At 40.6% G+C, this 13,293-nt stretch overlaps 1 protein-coding gene across 7 annotated transcripts in view; it reads right to left on the reverse strand.

The window, feature by feature from the left end:
• Positions 1 to 13,293, reverse strand: part of LOC144935107 (actin-binding LIM protein 1-like) — a 92,180-nt gene that overhangs the window by 37,824 nt on the left and 41,063 nt on the right. For all 7 annotated transcript variants that reach the window (XM_078861515.1, XM_078861513.1, XM_078861514.1 and 4 more), the window contains one exon: positions 9,735 to 9,881. In XM_078861515.1, coding sequence (XP_078717641.1) covers positions 9,735 to 9,881 — 147 coding nt within the window. The remainder of the gene's footprint in view (positions 1 to 9,734; positions 9,882 to 13,293) is intronic.

A 13,293-nucleotide genomic window follows, 5' to 3' on the forward strand; every position in this document is an offset into this window, starting at 1 on the left:
GACTGAAGCAATATGATCACCGCCGAGCAAGTGGAGCTCTGTTACAAGTGGCGGTGCAGGAAGTCAGCAACACTTAGCTTCGATTTCCCAAAATGCCACCAGAAGTTATCAGAACTCTATCTGAGAATGTATTCGAACACATTCTCAAGTAGACAAACACATGGTAGGGATTCAACACAAGACCTATTTTAACTTTGAAAATAATAAAGAATGCTGGGTCTCTTTGCCAATGTGAATACTTAGCACAAATTACTTTCACTCCCATATGGGTGGTTGGTTAGTTCAAAAGTCAGAGCAACGAGCCAGCACAGCTTAAATACTGGGCTTAAATCCAGGCAACATCTGATGAATAAAAAATAAATAAATGCATAAAAAATTATCATTAATCGATTTTTCACTAAATTTGGGTACATTACAGATCTCATCGTGAAAATAGTGGTTTCACGATCATGAGACAAACACAAATCTCATAGCACGTTGTGTGGAGAAATGCACCCTCTGTAGTGTAAAGCTTAAAAGGCCACTGATAAAAACATATCTTACGATCATGTACTGCCAGCAACATTGGGAAAAAGACCAAAACATCTGAGACTCTTTATATTTGAACTCATGAAATAAAAGTAGTTTTGAGCTGCATTTTGCGACTTGTTATTTCAACCAGACAGTAACAAGGGATGACTCACAGTAAACACCACACCTTGCTATAAATTCTAATTAATGTTCTTGTTATTGCTAAAGGAAGCTACCACGCACTAAAATTATATTCACCCTTCAACATGCAGCACATCTGATTTCCATTCCACTCACACTCTTTCGATATTTCCATGATGCTGTCATGTCTGTTTCTGCCAAAAAATTTTTTTATCTCACACGTGTACGCTTTCTTGTCCACCAAAAGCCAGGGAGAACAATCGGCACAAAGGCCGAACCGTGCTATAACAGAGCAGTCCATTGTCCTGGCCAAGGCCAAGACTGTAGAGACAGGAAAGAGAGGACTTCCTGGAAACCACCGGTTCCAGAACAAATAGATGCAAACAAGCCAACCGATGGATATGCATACAGTTCGGGGTTAAGGCTCTCTCTCTCTCATCTTCGCAATGTGCCGCGCAATGTTTTTTTCCTGTAATATCGCTGAGAGCGCCATACATCTGACTGACTTACACTATTGAGTGTACGGAATGTCAGTGATGTCTTGTTGATGTCATTCAACTTTCACCTTACATTCGGAGCTTTTATGCGTGACCTAATCCGAGACCTTTAAGATCACTTAAGGCCTTTGTATTCACCTTCAATGGGCTTTAAGTATGGCTTTCCGTGATGTAGAATTTGATTTTAGTAGTACATTTCTCTGCGCAATGTTCTTATTGCTCACTGTTTGCAAGGAAAAGGCCAAATATTTATACCATGCAAAAGGCAGTTTTGCCACTGCAGACTAAAGGTTAGGACACACCACGATGCTACAATTCACACTTTCTTTAAAAATTCCAAGTAAAAAAATGTTCTTTCTGTCAACACAAATGTGGTTTCAACAACACTGTTTTTTGTCTTTAGAAGTTTTCCATACTGAACTTCTGGAATGTCATAAAATAAATCGACCTTAGTTCCTTATTGCCACATGCAACCCTCAACTGGACAAGCAGATTGAGAAACGAACAAACAATTTATAGTATTTGTTGGTATATCAGACAATTGGCCTTTCCATATTTACATCAACCAGCATCATTTGTTTAAGCAAGCTACCTCTAAACTGGGGATGACGGGGTCTCATCTAAAGCAGAGCCAGGCCTACCAAACAAATTCCCCTAGTTTACCAGATGTTATTGCTTCTAGCGCTTCCTCCAAATGACAGGGAATTGTCAACACAAAAACAGTGGCCAAAACTCATTATGCACTGTTGTGCAACATTCTGGCCAATAACATCAACTAATCAAATTCCATTCTTACTACCGGATGAGAGGATTACACTAACAGTTACTTGTCAAGATACGATTCGACGAGCCATTACACAAACACCATTTAGGGTTGGATTTGTTGACATCAAGTGCCACTGGCAGTAGATCACGTGGACAACGATGTCCTAAAATATAGTTATCCACCACTCAGCTTATAAGTTTGGTCTCTCAGTTTTGATTAGGTAATTAAAGAGTATGTGATGTTGAGTTTTTAAAAGATAATTAACTGGAGTATTATTTGCATGCCCACGTGTGTAAAATGACATTGCAAATGTTGCATATACAGAGATTTTGGAATGCACAGGCATTCATTTAGCAAATTAAACATGAATCGTGGCATACAATAAAACAAGACATGTTTACTGAAAAAAGTAAAATAAACAGTAATTTATAAACCAGTAAACAAACACATTTTTGGCCGATGTGATTTTCCATTTGTGCCGCGGACAGCTCCAATCAAAGTAAAAAAAGAGTCCAACATTGCCAATCCTACAAACAGACAGAGCTCCTCCCGCTTGGAACACACCGACTCGAGCCAAAATCCTTCCTGTCGCGCTGTCCCCTCTTGCCATCGTACATTTCACTTCACCGGCTTATACGTGTCGTCCAAATGCACTGGTGGCATTTGCATTAACAACACAGGGAATGTGTTGGTAGCCGGCACTGAAAAACGTTCCCGATTGGGCGTTGCCGAGGGTGAGTTGCCCCCGGAGCGGCCGAGTGGCCGCTTGCCATACCGCGGCGAACAGATGAGTGCCGGCGATCTCTCAAGTTACCACCTCTCCGCACATTGCTGGAGCTTTTTTTTATTTCCAACAACACCTGCCCACATCAACCACAGCCTCTTGGCTTTGACATATGGCCACGTCACTATGCCTGTCTGTACCATTGTTGCCTGTTCTTCTGTACGGATCACGTTGATGTTCTTTGCTCTGTGTTGATGCGCCATAAATCTCCCTTGTAAACTAGCTGGGTAACTGGCTAAATGGAACAAACCATTCAACAAACAAACATTGATTGCTTTTGTCAGTATGCCAACTGATCACGTGAACGTCCCATTGATGTAACGATAGCAAGGACCGATTTGTATTGACTGTCTAAATGTCAGTATATAACTTTTTTTCAAAGTTTATTCCAATTGTGCTCGAAAAACAATCTATTCAAGAATCTCACAGAGCAGCACATGCTGTGTGTGAGGGAATGTTTCATTAAAGAGATGTTCCATATTTCCTCTTATGAAAAATCATTCAAGTTGCTTTACTCTTCACACGATAGGTCGTACACTTTGTCATTATGCTCTGCAATTAGATTGCATGACAGTCAAACTAATATTGTTAATTATTATAGCTGGAATTATTTTTGTGGAGCCAATGGTGACCAGGCGGAGACTATTAACTTGTTTATCTTGAAGACCCAGTTTTATCATGGGTCGTTGCCTGGATTAAAACCATGGTTGTCAGCGGTATCAGCTCAACACTTGGCTATCCGAAACACTTGGCCACCTCAAGTCACATTTTCAAAGATCTACGAGAAGGAAGGAAGCGATGGTGAGGTGTGGTGGCATCAGTGGCCTTGACCACGATGACCTCTTAGCGTTGTTAGTACATTTATTCATGTCTTAACTAAGAGTAATGTGATGTACTAACCTTTCTAATTGAGCATCCGAAAGATTTACAGCACTGCCCCACATCACTGTATGACATTTCATTGTGTGGGACACTAAAACCATGAAAGCGTACGAGGCAGTAATCACAGACAACCATTGTGGTGGTTGCTAAGCAGGAAAAAATGAATGTGTAAAACTTTCAATGTTGTTTATCAATCTCACATTCATTCACTCCCATTTAATGATTGGCCTGAAGCTGCTCGCAGCATGTTCTGTGTTTCACATTTCAAATGATTGCTTGTCAAGGGTTGCTCTAAGACACAGTGTGATGTGTTCTCCAAAAGCCACACCTTGCATTAAACAAGTGATGTCACCAAGAGATGGCTATACCGACTATGATGGCTTACAACATTCACTGCTTGGTTCTCTAACTTATTTCTAACATATAACAAAACATTTGATCGACTTAAGGCACGCATTTAATTATCATGCTTCTAAAGGAAACCACAAATAGGCTACACTGTGATGTTAAGCGATGACTTTCATTGCTTACAACCAAATCACACTGAATGCGCTGAATCTTCTCAGATATCATAGAAGCTAAGGTGGGATGAGTGCTTTAAATGAATTACTAGTGCATAATAAGTGTTGTAGGTATGAGGCAGTGGGCTGCGATATTGCTAGATGGGAATAAGCAATGGGCTTAGTCCACGTGCAGATTTAACTTTTTGCTTCTCTCTATGGATTGAATCTGTGCGGAAGTTTTTTTAATTTGTAGATATGGATTTTCTCCAGGTATTCCAGTTTACTTCCACGTCAAACATTGATAAATGAATTTACCCAACATTCCATCGTAGCGAGATCCTCCAGCGAAGCTTTCGTGGTTATATAAATCACTACGGCCAATGCAATCATTAATTAATGTTGACATGAGAACAAACAGTACATTTATTGCAGACATCTCTAGTACACTTGTTTAAATGCTCATGACTCAAGCAGAGGCGTAAAATGTTACACCTATAACATAGTCACACTCTCATCTCACTACACTCATCTCCAAGGAATCTGTGTTTCCAATAGTCTGGTAGGGTGAAACATGGGAGTGTGAAATTCAATACCTCTGTCTGAGCAAGTAGGGATTGGAACACTATGAAGCTATCTCTGTTCATTATTATTTGGGCACATTTCCTTCGGGACATGAAACGATTTGCCACCCCATCGTGATTTTATGAACTGGCACGATTCAAGGTCGCGATTCAATTCAGGGACAACTTTATCGTTCCTGACCATGCGCTGAATGTCATGGCTCTAGTGGCTGCAAGGGCCACATGAACCAATTGCATTACAACGTATACATTTAGAAAAGACAATTGTTACACGCAATATATTGTACATTTTGAAGGTTACAGCCCTTCTCAATATACTGCTGGATGAGGATCTCGCCACGCCGTGCCGGGTCATGGCGACTGTTCACGCGTTACACCAGCATGTGTTGATATATACCCGACCACGGCGATCACCATTAGCATGTGATATCTGAACCACCTTTCACCAAGCCATAAACTCATGACCGACATGGCACGAGAAGGCCTTCATCCAACAGTGTATCGATAAAGGGTTGGGAATCATAATTGTTTTTTAATCAATTGGTGCATCGTTAGATGCCTACCGTCCTTTATACCAATAAAGGGAAACCCCTTGCTGAAGTTGTATGGCTATGATCTACAAATGTATATATCAAATCAATAACTGTATTATGATAGAGATATTCACCACTGCACATCAAATAAAAACGAATGCTTTAGCAGTGGTGCTGCACCATTATCACCTTTGAATAATTAACAAGCAAAATAATGTACGGCGCTTTGTCTTTCCACTGCTAGATGAAGGCCACACACTATTATCTGATAACAGAAAAAATACACAGTGTAAGTGGCTGTGTGGCGCAATCACCCATATTTAGGGGAAAGAAGGGCAGAGTCAATGGATGGCTTATAGTTGCAGATCGCACTCTACGGTGAGATGCCTCACATTACGTACCCACATGTTTTGGCAGTGCGGTTCTTGTCTTTGGCTTAAGTGTAAAAAAACACTCCTATGGCTTCAGTGCCAGGGTTATGCGGTTTAAACGAATAGAGCCATACTTTCTAAATGACTCTAACTAAATGACAACCACTTGTTTATTGGTTTTACGCATTTTACGATTTACCCCTCCCCGTGCCCCTTCCTCCTCCTGGTGATGCAATAAAATGTCACAAAATGGGATTACAATTCGGTTTAAATATTTATTTTTGCATTTGTAGTCAAATTTGGTTTTGGTTACTGTATTATCCAACATGTAACATTATACTCTCATTTACATATAAGTTGTATATTTTGTAAATGCATCGATTCTTACATGCAAGATTTGATGCATGTGTAGCGATACATTGTATTGCATTGTACTTCACAATAACTACTGATTTATAAATAAAATAAGCAGCCAACGAGTCTGTGATGTATAATAAAAAACCTGAAATATGGTTTGAGTTTTCAGGAATGTTAGATAATTTATATACATACTGTACTGCAATTCATTCAAAAACAACGAGTGCATTTTATACTCTGCGGCTTTTCCACAGAAATAAGCGTATGTCAAAGTGAAGGTTGACACACAATGCACCGAGAAGCATATCATGTTTTGTCATGTCCGTGCTTGTCCAGCCCCGGCTGAGAACTGGGATTAATCTCATTGTTTGGTTCAAAGGTGCCAGCATTGAAAATGTAATGGGCTGGGTCTAAACACTGGGCACGATTATGTATACCTCATAATGCACCCTTTATGTGTGCGTGATGCGTACGTGTAGTCGTAGTAATAATAATACTTTGCACTTATAAGGTGCCTTTCACAAAGAGTCTCAAAGAGTCTCAAAGAGTCTCAAAGCGCCCTTTGTCGATCCACTGCTGGGTGACTATGCAGGTCTTTTATTTGACCATACTTCACCGAGATGGTCAGTGCACATGGTAAAGGTTGGGAGCATTGGATTTGTTTTTTTTCGCAACCTAACCTGCATCAGTGCAGCCCTATGACAACCTGTATGTGCACTGTGGCCACTTATCCAATCACTATCCAGGCCAAAACCTGACTAGCTTAAGGGACCTGACAAGGCCTGGTGCATTCCGATTGATCTTATAATAGGTGTTTGTCTTAGAGGATCTTAAACTGCGTTATTCAGTTGTGTTTCTTCAATGGGCACTGAACTATTACGGTGGTGCAATATTTTAGATAACATGAAAAACAATCAGCATAATGCAACACTGCCCACATAATTTTAAATTACATATTAGACAGCTGTTACGATACTGAAGTAAATACAAATTGGTAGCACATTTCCAGGGCACTGCATCTCAATGATTCTGCAAAAATTAGAGGATTAGAGCAGAGCTTCCAAATTCAGGATCAGCTTTTAATAAATGCGTTTGCTGAGTAGCAAACATCCATTAACATGCGTATTATTTAATCAATTACCATACTGAGCACATGGTGGTAAGCTATCCAATACTTTCTCAGATAATGTTTGAGTTGGCAACAAGAGAAAGACATATTGTTGAAGGTAATGTCTCATGCAGTCCAACGTCGCATATGTGACCATCACATATCCACCGTGACCAATTAACCACCCTCACTCAGTGCAGTATATGGTATTACTGTAAGTTTCTATACAGTACTTCTTCACATATCCAACCTTTTCACATACCCGCCGACACCTCCGTCCCCAGCAAGTTATATATGTGGCAGGGTATTGCACAACAAACGCTTGTAAATTCTAAACATGGCAGTGGACAGGCAGTGACCTGAGGTATGGCACGGGCTCTCGTAAGTTCAAGACGCTGCATGGGGTGCATGCATGGGCTGCATTGGTCACATAGCAATGTGCACACCGACATGTCCCAGAGGTTCTGCATTGTGAACCATGTGTGCCTACATGCCGCTAAAAAGGGTGTGGCCAAACCCGATACATGCCCGCTGTATAACATCTGACCTGCAACACAACCCTTCACGCGCAGGCTCAAATCTGCCGGTGGTGTTTATGAAAACAAGTCCTCTTCGCTATATTGGATGACTGTAGTGTGAATTTTTTAGAGCGGTGTAACCGCACATGCATGACCGGATTAGGGTATAGTCTGCAGAGGCACAAGTTTATGGACCCCTTAGTTGACAAAGAATCTATCTCTGTTGGGGGCATGATGCATCAGGAGTGAGTGAACAATAGACCACCTGCACATGCCAAATTCGTGCCGAAGTGGAAGAACCACTTTTGAAATGTACAATGCACAGATAAATCATACAATTCTCAATGTTAACAGTTATTTTCCGTGCCAATACGTCATCATATAATTCTATTGTGACACTTAGGTCAGTGGATAGAAATGATGGAAGACTTAAAATACCTAGAGTAATGGTCATCAAAGCATGCATATTCGAATGATGTGGTAATGTTATTGAGGCAGAAATTGTGGCGCAGTGGTTAGCACAATGCACCATGAACCAAGCCACCAGCGGTAGATTTCCTGGACATGGCTAACAAGAGTGGTGAGTGATATCTGGACAAGTCCTGGACCACCCCCTCTTCTTTTGCAACCCACATTGAACAGCGTGGTGAAATATTGGCAAATAACATTCACGACTGACATGGCATGGAAAGTTTGTTATGGTTATCCAGTCGTCAATCGACTAAGGGTTCCAATTATTTAATTACTTATAACTTACATTGCAACTGCAGATATACACGTGGTATACTTAGAAGACCTACAGTATTTGTAATCAATTCGCGATTTTTTATAACTTAGTAATAATATTAGAATTGAAAAAACAAATACAGATAAAGTTTATCTTCACAGTTTTTTGACAAGGAATGCAAGAATGGCTTATTGTTTAAAATCTTATATTTCATAAACATGGGAGTGAAAATACACATGAATGGGTGCATATAATGAGATTGTTCATGCACACTCTCCACATGAATAAGTATGAACACCAAGCATTATTGTGGTGAAAACAGATGCTAGATACTCTGCTGAAGCAGATACAGTTTATTTCTGCATCACTTACCAAACATCTCGGCACATATACGACATTATGAAATCTATATTTCACTTTGTCAACAGCCAGCACTTTTAAATTTTAGCTCCACTACAGGGCACAGAGCATTGGGAATGCCACCATGCAGTTGTATCGAAAAATAACAGATGCTTTTACTTAAGCTTGTAACTGCTTCTTACCGAAGAGGAAAACCAGCCAAAAACTCAATGTGGAAAAAAGGCACATTTACATTGTAATATATCAATATTATACATGTACAATAAATGTTTTATGCATTCGCTATATATTTTTTAATGTAATATATCACAACTGACAATTGTACGTTTAGCTATATTTTCCAAACAGATTTGGCGACAATGCATCCAGGCATCTGAATGCCCCTTGTGGTGTGCAACCATTGAACAGAACAGCTGTAGAGGCTCACTTGTTAAGTAAATTTATTGCAGTGTTTTACAAAACATAAAAAATACTTTATGAAGTCCCTAGATCAGTGTTCCTCAACTCCAGTCTTCATAACAAAGGGGGGGGGGGGGGGCACAGGAGGTCATTCGGATTGGATTTGAGTAAACACTGCCCGAGAAGAAGCAGGCGGCAAGGTGATTAGCCATTACAGGTGGCACATATCAACTTTAGACACTCACAGCGTGCCAATAATAGCGGGCCTATTTTAGTAGAGATACTTTAAACTTGAAAATGAATTTGTATCCATTTATATATTCTAATCGTGTGCATTCAGTGCCACGTGAGTCCTTCTGCTTGCGTTTCCAACATTTTGACACATGATAGCCTACTCTTAGTTTTTTCGGTAAAGTCACGTAGGTAAAGAACTCGCATCTTGGAATCCCTGCCTCACTTGATACAGCAAATCTGGCTGTGACGGTCCCACCTGATGACGGAGACTTGTGTTGCCTCCGAAACGTCGTGATTTTTATTATTTTAGTTTTATAAATTTTAATTTCATTTTTGACCTACGTGACTTGACCGAAAAAACTAAGAGTATGAATCCTTGCAGTCACGAAAGCTTCAAATCTAGAACATGATAGCCTCACAAGGATGTAATGTGTCCATTCTGGTGGGGGGGGGGAGGGATTACCTTTGCAAATGAAGCATTTGATGTGAAAGTGGCGATCCTGCACACGCAGTGCCTCTCCCTTGCAGGGCTCCGAGCATTTGTGGCACAATATGGGCGGCTTGTCCTTGCCCGAGGTTGGGGGCTGGGCTGCATCTTGCTTCGGGGCCACTGGGGAGTTAAGCATCATGAGAGGGGGTCAGAAGGAGCTGTTACAAATGAGTACATTTTTCGTAAAGTTACTTTTTAAGCTGGTAACAAATCACCCCGCATTGTCAAAAGTCGTCAAGAATCTTCTTTTAAAAACGTATTTAAATCCAAATTATCCACAACTATTTAAACAAATGGGGGAGAAATGTTAATATCTTCAGAAAATGCTGATGGGAAAAAAAACACATTTCATCGTAAATTCCTGAGACTATGACGCAGAATGTGGGTGGAGCGCGTGTCATACTTTGAGAATACTATTACCACCACGCGACTGACCTCATAGGGATACAAAGCATTGCCTGTCAGTTTCCACGCATGACGAATATGATGTCAAGATGTTACAATGCCTCGAAAAATGTGACAAACAGGTGGCATAGTTAACCGGGAAAGGGGTTGGGAGAAGAAAACGTGTAACCCTTGCGCTTCCGTGTGGAAAACAAATAAACAGCCCGGCCACTTTGGAGAATTCAGATTAAATCCTTGTGAAGGCTTCATAGTCACAACAACAGCCCCAAACTATGCCTTGGTGATCTGATTAAGCCATAGTCCAGACTTAGCGGGTGGTGGCTCCACAGACTTTGATCACGGTGGGATAATTGTAGTCACCTGCACTGCACCGATAATTTGGAACTCAGTCCTGCGCATAAGCCGACAAGTGGACCTACATCTTCACAATGGCTTTTCCAGAATGATTAATATTTTATTGCGACAGGAGACTACTGCTTTGTTGCATTTTTTTAAATATATTTTTCTGTTCAATATCATAGCGTCTCATTCAATTATCTACCCTGAGATTTGGTTCAACCCGGGAGCTCAATATAAGAATACATTATTTGTAATAATTCTGTGACCGAACATTCATCACATTTCATCTTCAAGTATCAAAACTCTATGCATACATATACACGGTGGTGGCATTCGAGATCGTGGTTGCTTAGGGTATCAATCTAAATCATAATAAGTCAGAGCCGTTTGTAAATCCACTGCTGAATGACAGTCTCGACCATGCCTCTCAGTCATGGGGGTTGTTTGACCATACTTAGCCAGACTGGTCCGTATGGGTTGGTGAAGGGTAGGCCAATTCCGGTTCCAGGTTCATAAATCCCTCGACCGATGTTATCGGTGGCGTGGGAATCAAACTCAGCTTTGCTGGGTTCATAATGTGATGTGCTGACCTTTTGGCCACCACCCCACCAACAGAAAATATTGGGGGATGGGCAGGGGGCACAAATAATGCATTTTACTGGTACCCCCTAACTACCCATAACAAAGTGGCAGAGGTGGGACAAAGTCATTGTTATGCAAGTACAAGTCGAGTCGCAAGTCATCAAATTCATGACTCGAGTCTGACTCGAGTCCAATTCACATGACTCGAGTCCACATCTCATAGGTGGGACAAAGTCATTGTTATGCAAGTCCAAGTCGAGTCGCAAGTCATCAAATTCATGACTCGAGTCTGACTCGAGTCCAAGTCACATGACTCGAGTCCACACCTCTGCAAAGTGGTCAGAAACATCTCTTGAAATGCTGCCTAGGGCTCTTTCATTGTACTGTAAACCCAGCACGTGAGCCAAAACAACGCATGGTTGTGTTGACAGATGTAGTAAATAAAAGAAATTGCTTGTGTCTACTGATGGTTAAAAGTACTTGGGGGGAAAATAACATCAGAATGTTTTAAAATGTATCTTCATCAAATATAAGGAAGCCTTTTACATAATTTAATGTTGCAGATCGAATCCCTACTATAGGGAAGAAGCAAAGCCATGCAGGAAAATAGATTCGCCAAATGTCATTAAAGGATTGTATTGGATTCTCATCAAATAAATGCATGTGTACATTATTCAGGGGTGTAGCAATTTCTCACCCCTAATATATTGTACAAGACAGGGACCACAAATGCAGTTTCCTGTAAACGTAAAAACGATGGTGTTGCATGTCCCGTAAGTTATTATCTCATGCCAAACCATGTATCTTTTTGCTGTCGAATTCTGACACTGAAATGTAGAGTTAAATAGTTAAATTGGGAGCTCGTAAAACAAAAAATAAATATTATTGTACCGTCAAAGCTGCTCTTAAGGTGATTTTTGACAAATATTTATCAGTGAAGAGTTGTAAATTGGCAAATGCATTTGTCACAAGCACAATTTATTACATGTCAGACTAATTTCTTAAATTTGAAACTAATTTTAAAAACCATTCATTAGGTAATATTTTCTAAATGTAATTCTCATCAGGCCCCAAGGTATATCGTGTAGCTTCTCTTCTCTGGCAGCATTACTTAAAATGATAGTGTGAAATGTTAATCTGTACTCTGAGCTATATTTGTACATTGTGTATTGCACGGGGCCAGTCTCTAATTATAAAACACATCCACACAAAGCATTCCAGAGCAGCTACATGCAACCCACAAAGTATACCAAAGTAAATATCTCACACTGTTTACACAAAGCTGCACCTCTCTCAAGGCAATACCCCAACATCATAAACTCCCTTGGCATTCTGATGCAGGCAAAACAAAAAAAGAGAGATCCCTTCCACAAATAAACACTGGCCCAATGCATGGTTGCTTTTTCCGTACATGTTTACTGTTCAACGTAACCCAACGCTGCCACGTTCCTTATCTAATGTGGATGCCAGCTGCCCTACGCTGGCTCATCTCCCTGGCGAAATCACAGAGCCAGCATTCACAAACGACCAGGGGAGTTGCTTTGCAAGTCTGATTGTGCACATGGGTCCACGCAGCTCTGTAATCCTTCAAAGGCCTTAGCACTCTAATTAAGTTTGGCACAAATTGCATCAATCAACTTTGAGGTACGTAACAGATTTGCAAACCTAACCGCTAATTTTGAGACGAAATAATGGTATTGCGTTTAAGGTTGCGGATATTATGGGTCATGTAATTTTCGAATTATTGCGTTGTTGTTCTGTGAAAACGTTCGCTTGCTTTAGAGGCCTTCATCCAGTAGTGGACAGTGGTTGACGGTATTGAACTGTTTTAGCAGCAGTAATGGTGTCACCCCGAGCAAATGTCCTTCGGGCGAATATGGACAGCTTTCAAAATATCAGGATATGATTTATATTGCTCATTGCAATGCACAAGGGTGATTGCACAATATCCATTAGCGCTCAGCACAGCGGACACAAAAAGCTACCGCATCGCAAAAAGCCACCACATCACCGCTTTGTTTTGCCATATGTCAGCACCTCCCACTGAACACTTACTCCCACAAGGATATGAGACGATGAAACACGAAGCGTATTTATTATTTTTCACTATTAGGTTAGTTAACTTAAAAGGGAAATGTGGTCATGGTAGAAAATCTAACAAGCTAATATATTTCATGAACTGGAAACACAAATCGATACAAATGCT

This window comes from Lampetra fluviatilis, chromosome 12 (assembly GCF_964198595.1).
Source record: "Lampetra fluviatilis chromosome 12, kcLamFluv1.1, whole genome shotgun sequence".
In the NCBI taxonomy this organism is placed as follows: domain Eukaryota; kingdom Metazoa; phylum Chordata; class Hyperoartia; order Petromyzontiformes; family Petromyzontidae; genus Lampetra; species Lampetra fluviatilis.